General features: G+C 42.0%; 1 protein-coding gene across 3 annotated transcripts in view; it reads right to left on the bottom strand.

Annotated features, from left to right (window-relative positions):
- Positions 1–7,956: 7,956 nt before the first annotated feature.
- Positions 7,957–20,044, bottom strand: part of PUM3 (pumilio RNA binding family member 3) — a 43,552-nt gene continuing 31,464 nt past the window's right edge. For 2 of the 3 annotated variants that reach the window (XM_028525241.2, XM_036021700.1), the window contains exons 14-18: positions 18,393–18,535; positions 17,137–17,359; positions 15,972–16,059; positions 13,583–13,673; positions 7,957–9,566 (exon numbers count right to left, since the gene is read on the bottom strand). In XM_028525241.2, the coding sequence (XP_028381042.1) occupies positions 9,434–9,566; positions 13,583–13,673; positions 15,972–16,059; positions 17,137–17,359; positions 18,393–18,535 (678 nt within the window). In that variant the 3' untranslated portion in view covers positions 7,957–9,433. The other variant, XR_004902195.1, reaches the window with a different exon arrangement.

The following is a 20,044-nucleotide window of genomic DNA, read 5'->3' as shown; positions in this document are numbered from 1 at the left end:
CAGAACCTTGTTACAAAAGGAAATCTTACTCGAAGTCTGCCTGTCTTAAACACACATAAGCAGGGCTGCTCCAACAGGGTCCCAGGTATAGCTGATCAGGAGTCCCATCCACTCTGTTCCTACCTCCCACCACATTGCAGCCCCCGTGGCAACTCAGGATCCCATAGAAAATCACTGGATCTCTTTCAAGCCCCTTTTCTTATAGAAGACAGAACTAAGACCCAGAAAAATTAAATAGCTCACTCTATCTCACACACCTGGCTACTGGCATGCAGGTCTTTTCACTCTACTGTAGAAAGCCTCCAATTCCCAGGACAGCCCTCAAATGCCTATTGCCAAATTGTCTCTCTCACTTATCTCAAACGCAGTACTTGTTACATTGAGTTGGCCAAAAAGTTCATTTAGTTTTTTTCGGTATGATGGCTGTAGTAATGCTTAGTTGTCTCTAACATCATTCGAAAAAAAAAAACACATCAAAATTGATGACTTATTGTGCAGCTATTTTATTATTTAAGATGAAAGAAACAGCAACATTTTTGGCCCATTAAGCTTTATTATTTCAAGAAAGGTGAAAACGCAACTGAAATGCAAGGAAAGATTTGTGCAGTGTACGCAGAAGGTGCTATGACTGATCAAGCGTGTCAAAAGTGGTTTGCGAAGTTTTGTGCTGGAGATTTGTTGCTGGACGATGCTCCGTGGTCGGGTAGACCAGTTGAAGTTGACAGTGATCAAATCAAGACATGAACTGAGAATCAACATTGTATTATGTGCGAGATAGCCAATATACTCAAAAATATCCAAATCAATAAAGTTACTGGTGAAAATGAAAAATGTGTCTTTTATTTTATGGAAGAAACCATACAGGCTTTTTGACCAACCCAATACTATAGAATCAGAGCACAGGCATTACCTGCTTCTATGGCCAGTCAGAACATCTGCTCCGGCCTCAGCCCTGGTGGAAGGGCTGGGTACTCCTTCCACTTAATTCACAGGAGGTTATGCCCCTGAACTGCTGGTCCTTTCTCCCTTTGGTTCACCCTGCATCTCTGGCCAAGTCCCTGGGGAAGGCGAGAGGCAGGGAATGGACAGGTGGGCAGTGTTCGTACCTCTGAGAGGGAAAGACTAGGAGCACCTGGAGTTACGGGGTCACGAAACATGTTTAAAAATGAAGCACAGATAGAAGCTATCTTAATAGTATGAAAAAGAAAACACAGAGATTTCAAAACATATCACATGTAGGCACCACAGATACCTTCTTTTCCATCTTAGAACAGTCAAGTTCTTTATTCTTCCTCAAGTACGTATACATACATACACACACACACACATAAATATTCAGCGAAAGACTACTAAAATAAGATTGCAAGTTCAGACCAACATTGGTTAATGTTCTACAACTCAACAGAACTGTAATCTTTGGAGATGTCTCTACTTTAGACAGAAATAGTTTGCAATTTATTGATATTCTACATATTATGACCCACCATTCCAGAGTTTGGGCCCTAATTAGTAGACTAACATGTCAAACAAAGTTATAGCCTCCGGGAAAAGTCAAAGAGCCTGTGGTTTTGTAGATAATGCTCTAGAATGTCTCTGAATGGAGCAAACCTTTTTGCCTTAGTTCTAGGCATTGGGTAATTTTACTTAACAGTATTTTTTTTTTTAATTTTTATCTGTGCACTGCAATCCTGTGATGTGGGAGTCAGAGCACAGAACAGCTGATCTCCCTGGGGAATCACAAACACCAACAACGTTTGCAAGGCACCTTTTCGTGCACAATCTCACTGCTTCCGACCCCAACCCTGAGACTTTCAGGTATTATCTCTATTTTTACAGGTTATGGAAAAACTTTTTATCCATAAAGTTTGTGACTTACCCACATTCTTGGTCAGAGCCAAGGTCAAGCCTCAAATATGTTTTTCTGAAAACAAATTCCAAGCGCTTTTCACTGAGGTACTGCTCTCCACAGTTGTGGAGAATCTTACTGTGTAAAAAGTCTTTGTAAATTGAGGGAACATGAGCAGTCAGCTTGTTTCTCAGGTGAAAAGACTGAGAACCAACATACCCTGCCTAGCAAGTGGCCAAACTCACACAGGATCCAAGATTCCCAAACAACTCTAAGGCTCTTTCCTCTGCAGAACTACCACCTGGAGTTAGCCCAGTGTCTCCTGGCGCTCTCCCTGGGTGCCAAGACCACTACATACAGCGAAACCCCCACACCTCTGAGTACTTAAACCTACTGGCCCAGATAAAATGACCTCAAATGACCCCTTACTCCTTTCCCCAAGAACACAAACTCCCTTTCCAACTTGCCCAGCTCCCAGTATTCTACTTGAAAAAGTTGATAGACTTCGAAGGAAAATGTTAATCACAGGTAACAACAGCTCAAGATGCTGTTTCTACAAGGATTGCTTGCATTTTAAAAAAAGTCAATTTGGACTCAAGTCCCTCTACCGTGTGCTTGCTAACCTTCGGTCAGAAATAATGCAAGGAGCCTGCAAACCCTAGCCTCACCCAGGTACCAGCTGCAAATAGAATGACAGCTTGCAGGTTAAGTACTATGCAAACAGGCACAGCTGTTTCAAATTGTAAACTACGTATCTAAAAGTGGTAATGAATCCACCATTTTCTATGTGATTTCTTGGTCAGTGATATGCTCAAAAGTACAAGCATAATTTTACATTTTGGGGTAAGGGTTGCTGAAATGTTTGATGTTAAAAATCTCAAAGATGGGAATTTTATTTGACTTCCAAGTCATGGCTTTCACGGTTGTCATGGAGGCCTTTTCAGCCATCCCCAAATCTGTCGTGATCTCACCTGCATGAGTGTAAGCTGGCCCTGAGCGGGTCCCATCTGTCCTTTATATATGTAAGCTCACTTCATACAGCGACCCAGCGAAATGTGCATCATTTGCTTTCTATAAATGAGGAAACAGAAGCAGAGGGGCTATGTATCTTACTCAGAATCACAATGTGGTTCTGAGCCAACGTTCCAAGTCACTATCCTACACTGCCCCTCATTTTACCTGATTTTTAATTTCCAAAGCAGTATGACTTGTATGCAAATATACAGCAGGAGACACGTAGGAACCTGGCAATGAAGAAAAGTTGCAAGGAGTAAAATCTACTGCAGAAGAGCGAGCAGGCTGTGTAGAAAGGATAGGATACTGCATTCTATCAACTGCAACATGACCTGACTGTAAGACCCATTATTTCCTGTCACTAAGACAAGAAGCTGCCTGTTAAAAATGGCCATGCTGACGCCAACCACTGTAAGATGCATCTTCTCAGGCTTGTTAAAATATGACTAAAAGTACACTTGTGCAACTGATGGAGTACTGGGATACCTGGCAGGCAGCACCAGGCAGCACCAGGCAGCACCAGGCAGCAGGCGAAGGGGAGCATCTTTCATGCTTGACCTCACAGAAGCCCCAGAACTCCAAATGCCCTGGGGTGTGGCCCCATGCCAGATTCAGCTTTGATGCTACTTATTCATAAGAATATACGTCACCCATAAAGTAACCCTTGTGCCAAGGGAACAGTGATTTGGGAGACCTGGTCATGTGCACCTGGAGGAAGCAGGTCGTGATGGCTTCACCTCACCCAAACAGGATGACAGCAAAATGTGGGAGACGGACCACAACATACGGCCCCCAGCTTATTACAAGTCCAACAGATCTGTATTTAGAACTAGGCTTAAATATTAAGCAATACAGATGGGGCAGGGTAGTTGCTGTGGCAAGAAAAATAGAACCCAAGACTTTTACATTTCCTCAAAGGCACGTTTTTTGCCCTTACACGGGTCTTTAAGAATCATCTGTATGCTCTCCAGCACTGCCCACTGTTGAACATAATAGCGGCAAGTCAATGTCTTTACTGGTAGGCAAATCAGTGAGTTTTAAAAATGCAAGAGAATTTGTATTTAAAAGGAAAGTCTGTTTTCAAGCATCTGGAAGTCATTTAAAATATCTAAATTATTCATTTTAAATGCTTGTTTATAGTCACCAAGAGCACAAAGCAAAATGATTCCCATAACCCCACCAGATTCCTATCGCCTTCCACTCGAGTAGTCATTGCACGGCAGGCAGAACTGAGCACATCACTGCTCCCCGCACACAATGCCCCTAAGAACAAGATGGTGTGGACCAGCATTTCTTCCCAGCACGTTTTCGAAGGTTGCTCTGTCCACTAAATATTGGGCATGAGTCCATAATTAAAACTGGAGAAGACATTTTAATGAAGGATTCCAAACACCATTCCTTCACAGAGATGGGAAGGGAAATATGGGTACTACCTGCCAAGGCACCCTTTTGGGTACAATCATGTACACAGCAGTCAGCGTCTGTCTACAGTTTGGAATGCGGGGCCGAGTAACCACTCAGTCACTATTCATAAAAGATATGCCAAGGAAAGCACAAAACGTATCCCGTGGTTAAGAACATTCATTCTGGATAGCCTCCGCCCCACCAAAAAAAAAAAAAAAAAACAAAAACCTGTTCATCTGGGGATTCAGTGTTGGTGCTGGGGTCTTTAAGTTTAGAAATGGAAAGATGGTGTAGTTTGCTGGGACTGCCTCACAAACACCATGGACTGGGGGGCTTAAACAACAGAAACTTTTCTCCAGTTTCTGGAGGCTGGAAGTCCAAGATGGAGGTGTTGGCAGGGTTGATTTCATTTGGACGCCTCGTTCCTTGGCTTGTAGCTGGTCACCTTCTCTGTCTTCACATGGTCTTTTATGTATGTGTCTGTCTGAATCTCTTATAAGGACACCAGTCATATTGGATGAGGTCCAGCCCATGAGTTCATTTTACCTTAGTTACTTTAAAGCCCTCTCTCCAAGTATACTCACATTCCGAGGTTCTGTGGGGGTGAGGATTTCAACATGCAAATTTGAGGGGGACACGATTCAGCCCATAGCAGCTGGAGGTGATTAGAAACTTGGTTTCCTTGGTGAGAAAAGAGCACGCAAGGCAGATCTTTATTTAGTTCTTTAGTTTTGGTATAGAAATAGTTTATGATTAGCAACTCAGTATTAACTGCTCCACTTTTTGAGTTTTTGTGCTCTCGTAACCATTATTCTAAATATACATATGTCTTAAGAGTGATGATTAACTGCTATAATTAAGATGTAACCTTTTCAAATTTTCACTGAAAACAGAAGTGCCATCTCACATACTAAAGAGCTTTGAGGTCTGCACGCAGGATGCCAATCCTTTAAGAGGCCCTCGTTAGGTTCCCAAACTAACACTACCCCAGGCTTAAAGGGAAAGGGAGTTCTTCCTCCTGCAATGTCTGACCCCTGGGGAAAGCACAGGGTTGATGCAATCCGAAAACTACAAAAACCTCTATTTAAAAATGGGAAGACAATCCCAAACCCAGCAAGCTCTTACGGGGAAAATAAAATCTCCATTCAGCCAGGTGTGTTGTTTTCAGTTTGGTTCAAACCATTTGTATGTAGATTTCTGCTTAGAATGGGATAAACTCACAGGAACGAAGTGATCTGGGTGAGCCAACAGCAACCAAGGAAGCTGTGCGGAAAGCAGCAGGGTTGAGAAGGCTGACTACCCCGTGCACACAGAAGGGAAGGTTAACTCTCACCAGGAAGTGCAGCAAATCCCAGCAATCAGAGGAGTCAGACCCTGGGAAAAACTGGGTACAGCCTGGAATGGAAAAGGGGTAGTGGCTAAAACTGGTGACTACCACTCCACACCCTGGCGGAAAGCCGATGGTTTATTTTGTTGACTTACATTGATTTAGTTTCTCCAGACTAGGGGGCTTTAGGTACAAAGGAGCACAAAGGAGACAATGAACTGATAGGAGGTGGGTTCATTAAAATCTGCACACTGAGGGCTGGGCAAACAGAACAGCAGCTGCCAGGTAGGCTTCTGTCCGGGGGGCAAGGAAGGGCCCCAGGCAAAAGGCTTACAGAGCCCCACATCTGCAGGGCTCCAGTGAAACTGCAGCACCCACACCTGGTCACCTGGGCAAAAAACAAGTCAACAGCAGAGAACCGGATGGGCCTGCCCCACTTCCAGTCAGTTTTTAGATATAAGAAGAGTCAAAGATCTCCAAGAAAGGCTTAAACATAAAAAAGAGACCAAAATAAGCAAAAAGAGCAGACAACAGAAAACAAAGTTAAACAAAACAAACAAACACAAAATATAAATAACATCTCCAGGCACAGGGACCTTTCACCCCAGAAACAAACAAAAACACGTCCAATGGAAAGACTGGCAGTGTGTGTGGAGGAAGCGTCTCACCAGAAAAGCCCAAGGAAAAGCCAAAGAACTGAAACAGAAAACTAGAGGATCACACCAGCATCCAAAATCTCCACTACAGGAGTTCCGCAGAGAAAGAGAGAAAATGCAGGTGGGGACCAATCAGAGAAACAATACAGACGCAGCTCCTGGAAGGGACAGGCTTCGTTTTCCTGACTGAAACAGTTCCCCAGGGCCAGCATGAACAACGATAAACAGACACACACCAGTTCACATGCCCCTGAAATCCTGGGACTTTTCAGAAGCCTCCCGACCCCAAGGCCACGGACCAGAGACTCAGGATCAGGATGGCATGGGACTTAGACAGCAATCCTGCAAGCCGAAGAAAATACTGACCAATGCCTTCAGTTCTGAGGCCGAGTTCATTTCAAACTAGAATTCTACATGGAGTTAAACTGGGTACCCAGGTATGAAAGGGGAGAGTAAAGACATTCTGACTTCCAAGGTCTTAATATAACTTTTTACCTCACATGCATTCTTTCTCAGGAAGCTACTAGATTGAAAAGAGGTATTAATCTAATTAAACTAGTGATCCATTCAACAGCAACAGTGGTAACCAAAGGTGATCAGCAAGAAAAAGAAACGACGGGGTCCTAGAATGGGCTGTCCATAGCAGAAATGAGGGGGCCCGGGATGCCCCGGTGGCTGAGCAACACTTCAGGAGCTGGTTTGTTCAGCGGTTCGACGTCACCAAGTTCCAGACTCTTCCCACCTGCGGTTGCTCGGCCGTGCACTGCATGTTCTTTATCTTCTCACAGCTCCAAGGCACTGCATGTAACACCTCCAAGCACCTGATCTGCACATGCCCAGGTCGGCCCAGGAAAGGGACCCTCTTCCTCATGGCCTATAACTTAAGAAACCTATGCTAGGAAGAACACTTCCTTCTAAGGCCCATGGGCCAGGCTCCTTCTCAGTCCGTCACCAACTAACAGGTGGGGCCCAGGGTTCACTCACACCCGTGCTCTCTCCCACTAGACACACACACGCAGGAAATGCTCATGCAGCCTGACGGAGTAACAGAGGAGACAGTGAAAATCTCAGCGCATACAACTGAGTGTGACACACTGAACTACATTAGTGAGGATCCCAGAGCCACAGGGTAAAGGGTAAACATCAGAATAACATGGGAGCCTCACAGGTTGGGGAAAAAAGAAGAAAATGGTATCTGCCAGAGAAGAGTTCAAGCAATTCTGACAAAACCTTGGGGAAAGCCCTAGCCAGTGTGGCTTGGCTGGGTGCAGCCGAGAGGCTGTGGGTTCCACCCCCAGTCCAAGAGTGTGCAGTGGTGGATGCTTCTCTCCCTTGCATCGATGTTTCTCTCCCTTCCTCTCTTTCTAAAAACAATGAAGGAAAAATGTCCTTGGGTGACGGATAAAAAAAAAAGTTGGGGAAAAATTTATAAGAATGTAAAAAAGCAAATGAAAATAAATGAGGCAATTATTTATTCCAGGGAAATTAAAATGACTTAAGAAATATAATGACAGTTTGCTATTTCAGTATTTAACAATTTATGTCAGTATAACCATATAAACTGCAAACACTGATTTGTCAAAAATGATGCAATTCTATTGGAAACACGGGGAGAAACAAAGTGGGGGAACAGTGGTGGCAAAGTCTTAATCTGTATTTTCCCATAATAGGAAGTCAAAAGCAAACACCTAAACTGATTATTTTTTAAAAAAAACCCAAAAACTTTATCTTTAAAAAATTAGCAGAGCTAAAAGAAGTGGAAATAGTTGCTTCTGGGGAGGGGCCACGCAGGGGTGGGGGAGGGGAATCTTTTGTTATGTGTTTTATAGAACTCTAACTTTTAAAATTCTGTACGTTATTTTACTATTTTAGTCTCATGGGTGGAACACACAGGAGGGTTCCCTCTCCACCCACTTTCTGAAGGGGCTGCTTATATGGAAAACACAAACTCACAATGTATGGCTCTGACATTGCCCTCTCTCCAGTCACCTGGCCCCATGCCCAGTTCCCCAGGCACCCCGCCCCCACCTTAGACCCGGCTGGTTGGCAGAGGTCTGGGTGGTGGTGCCAAAGCTTTTACTCTTCGGGCAGGGTTCAATGTCCCAGGCAGGAGCAGGTGGTGGCTTGTATGCTGGGAGTAGTCCTGGACCCCACAGTTTGGTCAGGAAAGACACAGCAAGTCTCCGGCCTCCAGCAAATGTAGTTACAGTGACAGACCCCAGAGGGGGTCGTGTTACAGCAGGCAACTCAGAGAAAGCACCGAGACCTGAGATCTAAAATAGTCAGGGCAGGGTTCTCTGAGTCTGCACGATCCACCAAACCCTCCTAAGCCTCGCTGCTAAAAACCAAGAGTAGTTATAAATTCAAACATCCTACCTGAATTTAAATTCAGACTTCTGCACTGTTAACAAGTCAGCAGTTCTCCTTCCAAACTCAAACCCGGTAGACTCCAACTACTTTCGGGACAGTCCCGACGAAAAAAATCTCATCCAAAGGAACTATTTACTTGGAGGCCCTGATCCAAAGATAGGCAGATTTTCCTAGTGAGACTGACCCTAACACTGCTACCCATGAGGCCCCCTAAATTCATCTAGCACATTTCTCCCTACTAGCCTTAATGCACTCCAGTAGCTTTCAAACAGAACCTAATGTAGAACCCAATCCACGAGGCAGCCAGGAATGTGGCTGCCCTGGGTGCAAGGTATCCTCCCCTCCCTGCACCCATCCAAGCCCTAAGGCCTCGTGAAGTTCAGTTCAAAACCATTAAGTTCCACTTCACTGCTCCCAACAAATACTCCCATCAGCTCTTTCCACATCCTGCTTTCCTCCGAGGTTCTCTCAAGCCCCCCACCTCCATGAAGGCTTCCTAGACTGCTGCTCACAGAAGATGTCTTCCCCTGAATCAACTCATGTGCACACTTCATATGTATTTGGTTGGTCCCACCATATGACTATTAAACCTTTTACATTGCTGTCTCACACTGTGATTTACTTACTACTCAAGATGATAGGGAAGACGGCTGGAATTTTTTTAAAAGAGCATTTTTAGAAAGCATTTTATAAATAAGTTCGTATACAAAGAAGACCCACAAATTACAGTAAGGTGGACCCCTCACCCCTTCTTTTCCACAATTGGGAAACAGATCAGAAGAGAAAAAATCAATCCGTCTTGAAAATTGCTTCCATCTATACTGACAGTTTTTCAAGTAGCATTTCTATTCCTTTGCTGGTGTTCTTGTTTTTTTCCAGTGTGGGGATCAGGCTTTTCAGTCCAGCTTTGACTTTGTCTGCAACTTCCTGATCAGGACTCTGTACAAGGCTGAAGAGAGAAAATAAAAACTAAATTTCATAGAACTCTAGATCATGTCCAAGTGCTACCTGCATCGACATTATACACACTTTACTGACTTGTGAGACAAGTCTTGTAACTAGAAATACATTTCTTTCTTCAGATAAATGATAGGGGCTAATAGCCTAAATTCTAAAAACCACAAATAAAAAACATTTCATAATCTTGCTGGTGGAGTCACTCAAGCAAATGCAGAAGCAACTCTGTTCCATATAGAATTGGTCCTGTTTTCACTCTTAGGACCAACACCCTGCCTTAAAGTGATTTACTGCAGTATTCTGTCTTCCCTTCTCCACCTAAACTTAAGGGAAGAAACTAGTGTTTTTCTCCACAACACCACATGTACAGAACAGATGGCCAAGAAATGCTCACTGAGCATCTGAATCAGTGTAAATAGGTGCACAGACAGGAAAGGTGGGGCCGTGAAAGGGAGGCAGTTAATGGCCTTCTTACTGAACGCTGCAGCGACTACAGTTAGTGAAAGGGGTGAAGAGCTTTACCTGCAAGCCTTACTATCTGTGCCTAAAACCTGCCTCTGCCACTCGGTAACTGCACAACCAAGAACAAGCTATTTAAGTTTTCTAACACCCTTGATCTGTTAAGTGGGATCAACAACAGAATCCACCTTCGCCCTCACAGGGCTGTGTGGAAGCTCCAATGATCATGCATGTAAGGCACCCAGCCAGAGCCTGGCCCTCAGTGAGCACTCAGCTAGTTGTTCTGCCATTATGCAGAATAACGTCGGGTCTGCTTTCCGAGGCCTTGCTGGAGCACCACGACCAGTGACTGGAGCCCTGGACGTGGGCTACCAGCAGGCCCTTTCTCATTACACAGGGCCTGCGACACAGTCACTTGACTGTAGGACAGCAGGACTGAATTTCCTGTTCTCCCCCGACATCTTCAGGACATTTAAATGTGGACTTCTGAAACATATCCTTGGCAATTTTTAAACTGCTTGGTCCCAAAATCTTTCATCACGTCCAGGAGGAAGAAAGTAAGCTAGCAGCCCCAAGCAGCACTACCCCACTCACAGGACATAAGCAACAAGTACTGCTTGCCGCCTATACAGTCGAAAAGTAGGGTACCCTTTTAACAGATCGGTGACTCACAAGGCATTTATATTTTATATACCTTAGCTAAGCACATAGTCACATAATGCATAATAGTAATAAAAGTTGATATTTATTGCATACGTATATTAGACATATACTAAGCAATTTATATGTGTCATCTCATTTAGTTTTTTATAACACAAAATTATTATTTATTTCCTTTTACAGCCAAGAAAATTGAGACTCAGAAAAGCTGAATTATTTGCCCAAGGCTACACAGTGAGCTGGGACTGGAGCCCAGGCAGTTTGTTCAGAGCCCGTGCTTTTAAAAGCTAGACAATTCTGCTTCCCTGAGCTTTCTATCGTACAGGCTGCTCACAAGGCTGATCTTTTTCACCCAGAATGCCTTCTCATTTACTGTAAAAAAGATAAAAACATTGCAAGGGTTTGAAGTAAAAATAAATAAGCAGGGAATTTTACCAAACAGTCAAGCACATGACAATGTTCTAAGAACCAAACAAATATTACTGTATTCATCAATTATTAGGTTATCTATCGTTCACTTTCCTTCAGAACTCCAAATATTTCATGTGCTCCTGCTCCAATTATAGTAGTGTGCCATAATAAACCCACAGTGTCCTTCTTATGTTTGAAGTCCACCAAGGGCAGCTCTGATTTATGAGCAATCTCTATAAATTAATTTTATGACATTGCTGAAATTTTTAGTTAAGTATTAAGTGTAATGAAAGAATGTGTCAGTAGGTGCTAACATTCCAAATGCCTGGTCAAGAAATTTGTATCAAAAAGTTCATGTTTCAGCTAATGGATTCTGGATGTTAAACATCAACTGGAAAATTAACTAATTTTAATGGGAAATAAACAAAATAATCTGCATCACCCATGTTTGGAGATACTGATATTCCTGAAAAAAAAAAAAAAAAAAAAAAGACCGTTCATATGAAATGTGATGTTTCTAAGTATATGTGTGCCAAACCAAATTATATATTAAAGAAACACAACATTTACAAACAGTACAAATTAAACTGCACGGTATTTGTATGGGAAACACTGAGGGAAATTCAGACTAAGACTGGTATCTGTTCTCCAAACCTTGGTAACACAGCAAGGAAAAAGATTAACAGTGACTGCTTCAAAGCAACTCACAAACCTATTTTTAAATATTCTTTAAAAAAGTTTCACCTGGGAATAGAAGGCACTGAAATTTTGATGAGCTGTAAGTTATAAACTCAGCATACTTTGTCCAGAGAACAATATGCAAGTTAAGTATATGCCTCAATTCACAAATCATCAGTTTCTTATCAATTTTAATTAGAAATAAATGATTCATGTGTAGACTTCAGAAGCAAATGTTCTCAAATCCCTTTAGAATAGTTGAAAACAATAAATGAAAATTACATGTAAAGTCAGTCACAATTTAAAAAAATAACTGTCATCCTGACTTGTGCAGCTCAGTGGATTGAGTGCTGGCCTGAAAACCACAAGGTCACCAATTGATTCCCAGTCAGCACACATGCCTGGGTTTTGGGCCAGGTCCCCAGTTGGGGATGAGCGAGAGGCACAAGTGATCAATGTACTTCTCATATATTGTTGTTTTTCTCCCTCTCTTTCTCCCTCTCCTCTCTAAAACTAAATAAAATCTTTAAAAAAAATAAAAAGTAACTGTCACAGTTTTCATACGGGTAAGACTTATTCATTAAAAGGAATATACTCCAACACATATAAAGAACTTACAGCACTCCATGAAGACAAACAACTGAATTAAAAAATGGACAAAGGACTTAAACAGACACTTCTCCAAGGAGGACATACAGAGGGCCTGGAGACATATGAAAGGATGCTCAACATCACTAGCCTTCAGAGAGATGCATATTAAAACTACAGTGAAATACCACTTCACACCAGTCAGAATGGCTATCAAATCGACAAACAACAAGTGCTGGCAAGGATGTGGAGAAAAGGGAACCCTAGTGCGCTATTGGTGGGAATACAGACTGGTGCAGCCACTGTGGAAAGCAGTATGAAATATCCTCCAAAAAACTAAAAATGGAACTGCCTTTTGACCCAGCAATTCTATTGCTGGGATTTTACCCTAAGAACCCTGAAACACCAATTCAAAAGAACCTATGTACCAATGTTCACAGCAGCACAATTTACAATAGCCAAGAGCTGGAAGCAACCTAAGTGCCCATCAGTAAATGAGTGGATCAATAAACTGTGGTACATTTATGCAATGGAATATCACACAGCAGGAAGAAAGAAGGAGCTCCTACCCTTTGCAACAGAATGGATGAAACTGGAGAGCATTATGCTAAGGGAAATAAGCCAGGTGGTGAAAGACAAATACCATATGATCTCACCTATAAGTTGAACCTAATCGACAAAACAAACAAGCAAGCAAAATATAACCAGAGACATAGAAATCAAGAACAAACTGGCAGTAACCAGAGGGGAGGTGGGGCAGTATAATTGGGGGGAAACGGGAGAAGAGTTTTCAGGAATATCTGTAAAAGACACATGGAAAAAACCAAAGGGGGGAAGGATCAAGGGTGGGAAGTGGGGATGGCTGGGTTGGGGAAAAATGGAGACAACTGTACTTGAATAATTTTTAAAAAGTAAAAAATACATTTTAGTCAAAACCATAAATGTGGCAAGATAACCAAATGATTCCTTTCAATGTCAATTTTGTGATCCTTGACATCCAAAAGAGGGCATATGAAAAAAAACTCTAAGAACTGACTGAAAGAGTTACATTTGCTTTCTAATATTTGGTATATCTGTCTAGACAATGAGTGACTGAGAGTAATACTGGGCTACAGGGAACAAACATTAGAGCAGAGAAAAAGATATGAGAAACAAATGAACGAGCATTTACCATGAGGATCCTGCACAGAGAAACGCACACTTCGTACCTACCTGGAAAGAATAATGGCACCTCGGTTCACACTCGCCCAGGACTTCAGGTTCTTCAGACTAACGTGCTCAACGAGTGTTTTAGCAAAACAACCTGTAAAATATACTGAAACTTAGTGAACCTCATATGCTGAGATTTAAACTACCCATCTCCCTCTCTAAGGCTCTTAAATCCATGAGTATGTTTTAATAAAAAAGCTAATAAGAATTCTCACCCAAACTCCCATAGCAGTAAAAATTCCAGTTCAGGTTTATATAATGCATTTTTAGTATAGCCGTTTCTTTCCAATCTGATCCAAATCCTAAGCTATGTTTAGCAGTAATTACTCAAGGGAAACGACGAATTCTTATAATCCACTCACTTGGTCGTGTTTGCATTTCTTTTTACTACTGAATGATTCCACCCTGACTTGAAAGGAATTCAGGGAGTAAACATCTGACAGCAGCACCTTGGGTCTGATCGAAATGAAGTTTTCCCTCACGGAACATCCTCACCCAGAAGGTTCCATGGACATGGCTAGTGGTGGTTACGCCTGGCAATCACTCTCTACAATATTAGATGTTCACCCATCAAAAATACCATCCATCTTTTTGTTACAGTGTATTATCTTATTCAGTCTGCCATCTAAGTATAACTAATTCTTGGATAAAGGAGAAATTCTGAAGGCCAGGATTTAGTGCAAATAGAGATAGAGATGACCTGTCTTGAAAGCACACATCTTAGATAGGTAGCATGTATCATTCACTGAAACATACTCAAATGTAAGGAGTCTTTTAAAACCCAAGAGGCATATATGTCTATACACAGTTTTTCACGGCATATGAGAGGACACAGAGATAAGCTAGAGAGACAGTTGATGTTTTTCAAAGGTGAACACAAAGCTCCTTTGTGCTCTTGTAGAATAGTGCCTCCAACCCCCAATCTAGAAATGGAATCAAAGCCTTCTACTTTTGCATCTTGGTGGGTCTTTATGACTCACTTAACCAAGGGAGTATGATAAAAGTGATGCTACATAATCCTGAGGCTAACTCATGAAAGAACCACACACCTACCTCTTCTCTTAAAACTGAACCCACCACATTGTAAGGAGGCCCCAGCAACCTCGGGAGAGGAGCTAAGGCTGTTGGCCTCAGCTATTGCCAGCCCTTGTGAAAAGTGGATACTCTGAACTCAAGCTGAGCAGTACTCTGAGCAGGAAGAAACAAGCTACGCCCAACCCTGACTAAATGACTATTGTTTTGAAAGCTACTGTTTTGAGGTAACTTGTTATACAGCAACAGACAACCAAGACAGCTGGCCACACTCACTTGGTGCTACATGAAAATGACAAACACCTCAGGCCCGAGCAGGCATGTTTTAGGGCCATTGGTGCATTTTAATTAAGAGGAAGAAAAATCACTAGAAAATTCCTGAACTTCACAAGGCAAACAACTTTTCTGATATAAATAAACTCTGCCCAAATGTACACCAATGTTTTAGTAATAAAAAAAACAATTCAATACATTGGTTTTTCTTCTTCAGAAATTATAAGAAGCTTTCTCTTCTACACAAAATGTAGTAAAAGAGCACTCCAAGTCTCTATTCTTCTGAAAGGCAGAGTGGGAAGTGACAGCTCAGCCGCTACACTGACTGCCCTACTCACCATCAGAGCTGCAACTTGCCCAAAGACACAAATTCATAATCTGTCACTTTTTTTTCCAGATACAATAATAGTAAACCGAAGTACTCAGGAGGCGGAAAATCTCTTTTGTGGCTGAAATACCAGATGAAGTTGAATTTAGTGAGAGAAGGCCTGGTTAAATACAGGACTGAGAGGGGAGTGGTAGGCAACTTTTCAGTCAGATAAAAGATGCTGCCCCTGTCCTGAGAGCTGAGTTTCTACAGAGCAGCTGTGAAGTTTATAAAAAACCAATGAACGCCAAGGACTGGCTTGCCCTCTGGTCACATGTATTTCAGTGTCAAATAGGCACTAGTTCAAAATTCTCTGTCATCAGAGAATTATCCCTTCCCCAACACATCATGCCCTTCAATCAGGATGATGAAACTCACAAACAGGCCTCCCACCCTATACAGCTCTCACTATACTCAAGAAATAGAATGGCATTTTAGAAAAATGGCCAAACCCAGTCAGAATTCTGAAGTAGCAGAAAAAAAGAAGAGTAAGAGCGAGGGGTGGGTAGGAAAGAGAACAAATTAAAGAATTCCAGGACACAAATTTCTAGCATTTACTAAAGTAATACTTGTAACCACTAAATCATTTCTTATTCATAGACATTTCTGAACATTCAACAAACTAATCTGAACTTGCATGGCTGACATAAAGTTCAGGGATGTCAGGAATTACTGAAATTTCACATAGGCTACAACAAAGGGTCAACTTTAACAACCTACCTTGTCTTCCATTTTCTTTCATCTTTTTATCTTGCTCTATTAGCCACTTCAGAACAAGATGTCCTGCAGGATGTTCTGCAATGTGAAGCTGTGAGGGGACAAGAACACATTAATTTACAAGCTGTTTTCACCCATGCCTTGGCCTACAATCCACTCTATCACCACACATAGACAAGGGCTCAGTCAAGTTGAAAGTTCCATAAGGCTTATGAGATCTTTATCTAGAATGACCCTTACACCTGGAGACACCAAAGGTCTATTCTAGTCTAAAATGAAGACAGCACAGCCACCGAGAACGAGTTCAGGCTCAGCCTCACGAGTTCCAGTTCAAAAGCACCACTACAATGTCCACCGTAAGGTCACGCTCACCACGTTTCAGATTGCCAATATGCAGTTCTGAGGTACAAATACATCTGTCAGACAGAACGCTACAGCAGAAACATTAAAACCTAATGCTGAATAGTTCAGTACATGTGACTATATATGGGTATTATTTGATAAGCAGGCCAAGAAAGTGTCTTTTTAGCTCAATCTTACTCCTTTTTAAAGGCCATATCATTGTTCCCATTGTACCTAGGATCTCTCCTTATCAAGTGTGAAGACTAGGGGCACAATTTCTTTAAAAGAAACTTTCATTGTGCATGCATCTTCCCAAGCTGCTAATGCGACTGGCTTTATGACGGCAGGGGCCAGAGCTTCTCTAGGATCCATAGCCCATTTCTATTCCCTTATCTTGTAGGTCAGAAAATAGTAGGCTCCCCATACACATCTGTTTGCCAGGAAGGCTTTCTACATGGAAAGCAAAGGGACACAGAGATGTGGGAAACACTTGAGAATGAGGGAAGATGCGTGTACAAACACAAAGAGGTTCAACAGTCCATGGCAGACTCAAAACAGAATTGCACAGAATATACTAGAAAGACAGCTTGGGGCCAATCATGGACAACAGAGAAACACATGAAGAGGATTTTATTTTTACTCATAAAGTCACTGCAAGCCATTTTTGCAATAGCACTGTGTTTTGAATTCAGTTTTCAAATATACTGTTGGTATGCGGTGAGTTAAGATAATTATCACTGAAATCCTCTGTATGGAAAATGTTTTCAATGACTGGAGTTTCTGTGGCCACTGCAGCTTTCCTGCCTGTCTTATGATAGCACATTACCTCTCCATCTTTGCCACCAGGATGCAGTTCTGCTGCTGCCAAGCTGGCGATGGCATTCATGGCAGGCTGAACGTCTCCAACAGCAGCTCCCAGAATGTCACACACCAACACACACGCAGACTTATCTAGCACCACTTCTCGGGCATGACCTTGCAAGTAGCTTAACAAGGCTGGAGAGATGGATTCTAGGAGTTCTCGGCGTCGGATCTCTGGATCTTTCTTACTGTTGGAATAGGTTGAATGAGTATTAAGGTAAGATAAATGGCAAAGGAAATATGGTGACTATATTTTCAAAAAACCTGTAAGGGCTTATAATAGTCTGCATCGCATGCTACTGTAATAGCCTATATATCTTTGTTACGCATGTACATAAATGATTTGAGGGTGGGATGTCTTTCATATTTGTGTCCCCAAGATGTGACTAGTGCCTGGCACAGAACAAGCACTCAGTAAGTGAAGCTTTCGTTATGTAATAAAAAACCCCAAACCAATCCAAAGCCAAGCAACAACAAAATACCTTACAAGACAGCATATGTTTTCACTATTGTGGGGTCAAAAGGACATGGCCCGAACCCCCTCCCATGACTGAGAGCTGGTCTCAGGGCCACCAGCCAGAAGCAATGTGTATTGTTTTGGGAATGCAGTGTAACTCCCTCCTTATCTCCTTTTGAGAGTAGCTTCTTGTCCTGTGACTGCTTCTTGCTGCACATACACATTGAAGTCGTATAGTTTAGAGTCACAGGCAGGACACGTGCCTCGTCTGTCCAGGCCCCCTCATAACGAACCTCAGACTGGAGGAGGCACAGTCTCTCTCATGCCCACCCACCACGGTTGGTGCCCTCCCCTGCAATGTGAGTAATAAATGGCATGTCCCTATCGGCTAGTCCACCAGGTGGTTTTTTTTAGGAATATCATGAACACTTAAGCAGCTCCCTGGCTTGGGGCTCCTGCACTACAACTGTTTTATGGACTCTACTCTCTAGAGTACTTAATTATGTAGTACCAGTAGCTCTAAAAATAAAACAAAACCAAAACAAATAATACACCTAAGTGCCTACTATGCGCAAGGTAGTCACAGGTATTCTTTTTGAGATAAAAACAACTACAGGTTTAAAAATGGAATTCCCTTATTGAGTTTTAAAGAGGGGAGGGGCATGAGAATGGGTGTGCATGTGTGAGTAGATTCTGGAAGCATAAACTACTGAAAGTTAACAAATCAAGGGATAAAGGGCACATGCCGTTCTACTTGTTCGTACCTGTGTGCATTTCCATCTCCCTTCTGCAGAACCTCAATGATTTCTCTCACTATATGTGCAGGATCTCTGGGGCTTAGTAGGTACAGCAAGACCTTCCTTCCATATTTGTCGTTTACTATATTATGCAAGGAACTAATAATTTCCTGTAAAATTACAGAAACATAAAATGAATGTGTAAGCTTAAAGGATACTTGGAGTCTGAATGGCAAAGAAGGATACATACTTAACTATTTTACCCAACATAGTTAATGGAAAATGTGGAGCGACTTATGTAATCGTCTCATTAAAGGACAAAGAGATTTACATTCAGAACGCAACAGATTCTCTACTATGACTAGCATTACTGAAAAATCCATTTATATAACTGACAAAGCTCAAAGAGACTTTAAAAATATTTAAAGCAGTTACCTTTATTCACTATATAAACAATATTTCATAGGCCACATTACTAGGGACATAGCTTGCTAGGGTCACTGAGCACAGATCAGTTAATTTGCAGCTGCACTTAAATGTAGCATCAGCATCAATGAAGAACATTCTTATTAGAATTTCCCCATTGAGGTGTATGTGAAGGGAGATAAAGAAACTCTGTTAAACATAACAGGTGGATAAAGGCTTTTAAAGTTAGGTTGCTTATTCATGGCAAATGAAGGCTATTTAAGTGTTCCACTGACAACAAAAAGAGGGAGAAGGAAAACAAATGTAGAAAGATTCCATGAAGCAGTTAAAGATATCTGCAGACAATTTCAATCAACTTAACCAAGACCAGTAACCTCCATTTTTAGTTGCATGAATTTAAGGAACAAAGCCAACATCCCTACCCCAACTAAGCTCCTATGTAAATTTGCTAATGTTTCCATAGAAAATTCACTGTTGAAAATTTCCTTTACTCTTTTTAATTGTTCATTTTTATTGTATTTTTATTCCATTACCATTTATCCCTCCATACCCTCCCTACCCCCACGTCCCTGCAATCACCACACTGTAGTTCATGTCCACGAGTTCTTTTTCTCCTTTAATCTTAACAGGAAATACACAACAGAAAGATCATCAGTTATTCCCCCCTCTAACATTCCTACTTTAAGCAACAAACCTAATAGATACTCAAAGCTAACAGATACTCAAAGCTATGTTTGAGTAGCAGAGATACTACTCTGTTATCTCAGAGATACTCATAGTATCTCTGAGATACTATGTCAGAGATTCTTCAGAACTGGCTGGAGCCATAGAAGGAATTCAGTGCCATCGCCCAGGCCTACAGATGAGGAGCTGAGACAGAGGAGAGGTGACTTTGCCAGAGAACACAGAGTGTCAGTGGCACGACTTGGACTAGTGCTGGTCCCTGATTCCAACTCTAGTATCTTTCAAAGACAACAGACAATCTCTATTAAGGAAAGGAATTCTCCATGAGATCATATGCTCAGATCTGCTATTCTCTTAAGTGCCTATTACAAGAGATTAGTAATTTTAGTGCAAGGAGCCAAGCTAAATATTAAGTCATCATCTCTCCCAAGAAGGCATAAAACTGACCAACAGATATGAAAAAGGGAAAGGCAAATCAAAACTATAATGCAATACCACCTCATACCTGTTAGAATGGCTGTTATAAACAAGACAAGTAATAACAAGTGTTGGAGAGAGGCTGTGGAGAA

The sequence above is a fragment of the Phyllostomus discolor genome, chromosome 3 (assembly GCF_004126475.2).
Source record: "Phyllostomus discolor isolate MPI-MPIP mPhyDis1 chromosome 3, mPhyDis1.pri.v3, whole genome shotgun sequence".
NCBI lineage: Eukaryota > Metazoa > Chordata > Mammalia > Chiroptera > Phyllostomidae > Phyllostomus > Phyllostomus discolor.
This window is presented reverse-complemented; position numbering and strand designations above follow the sequence as displayed.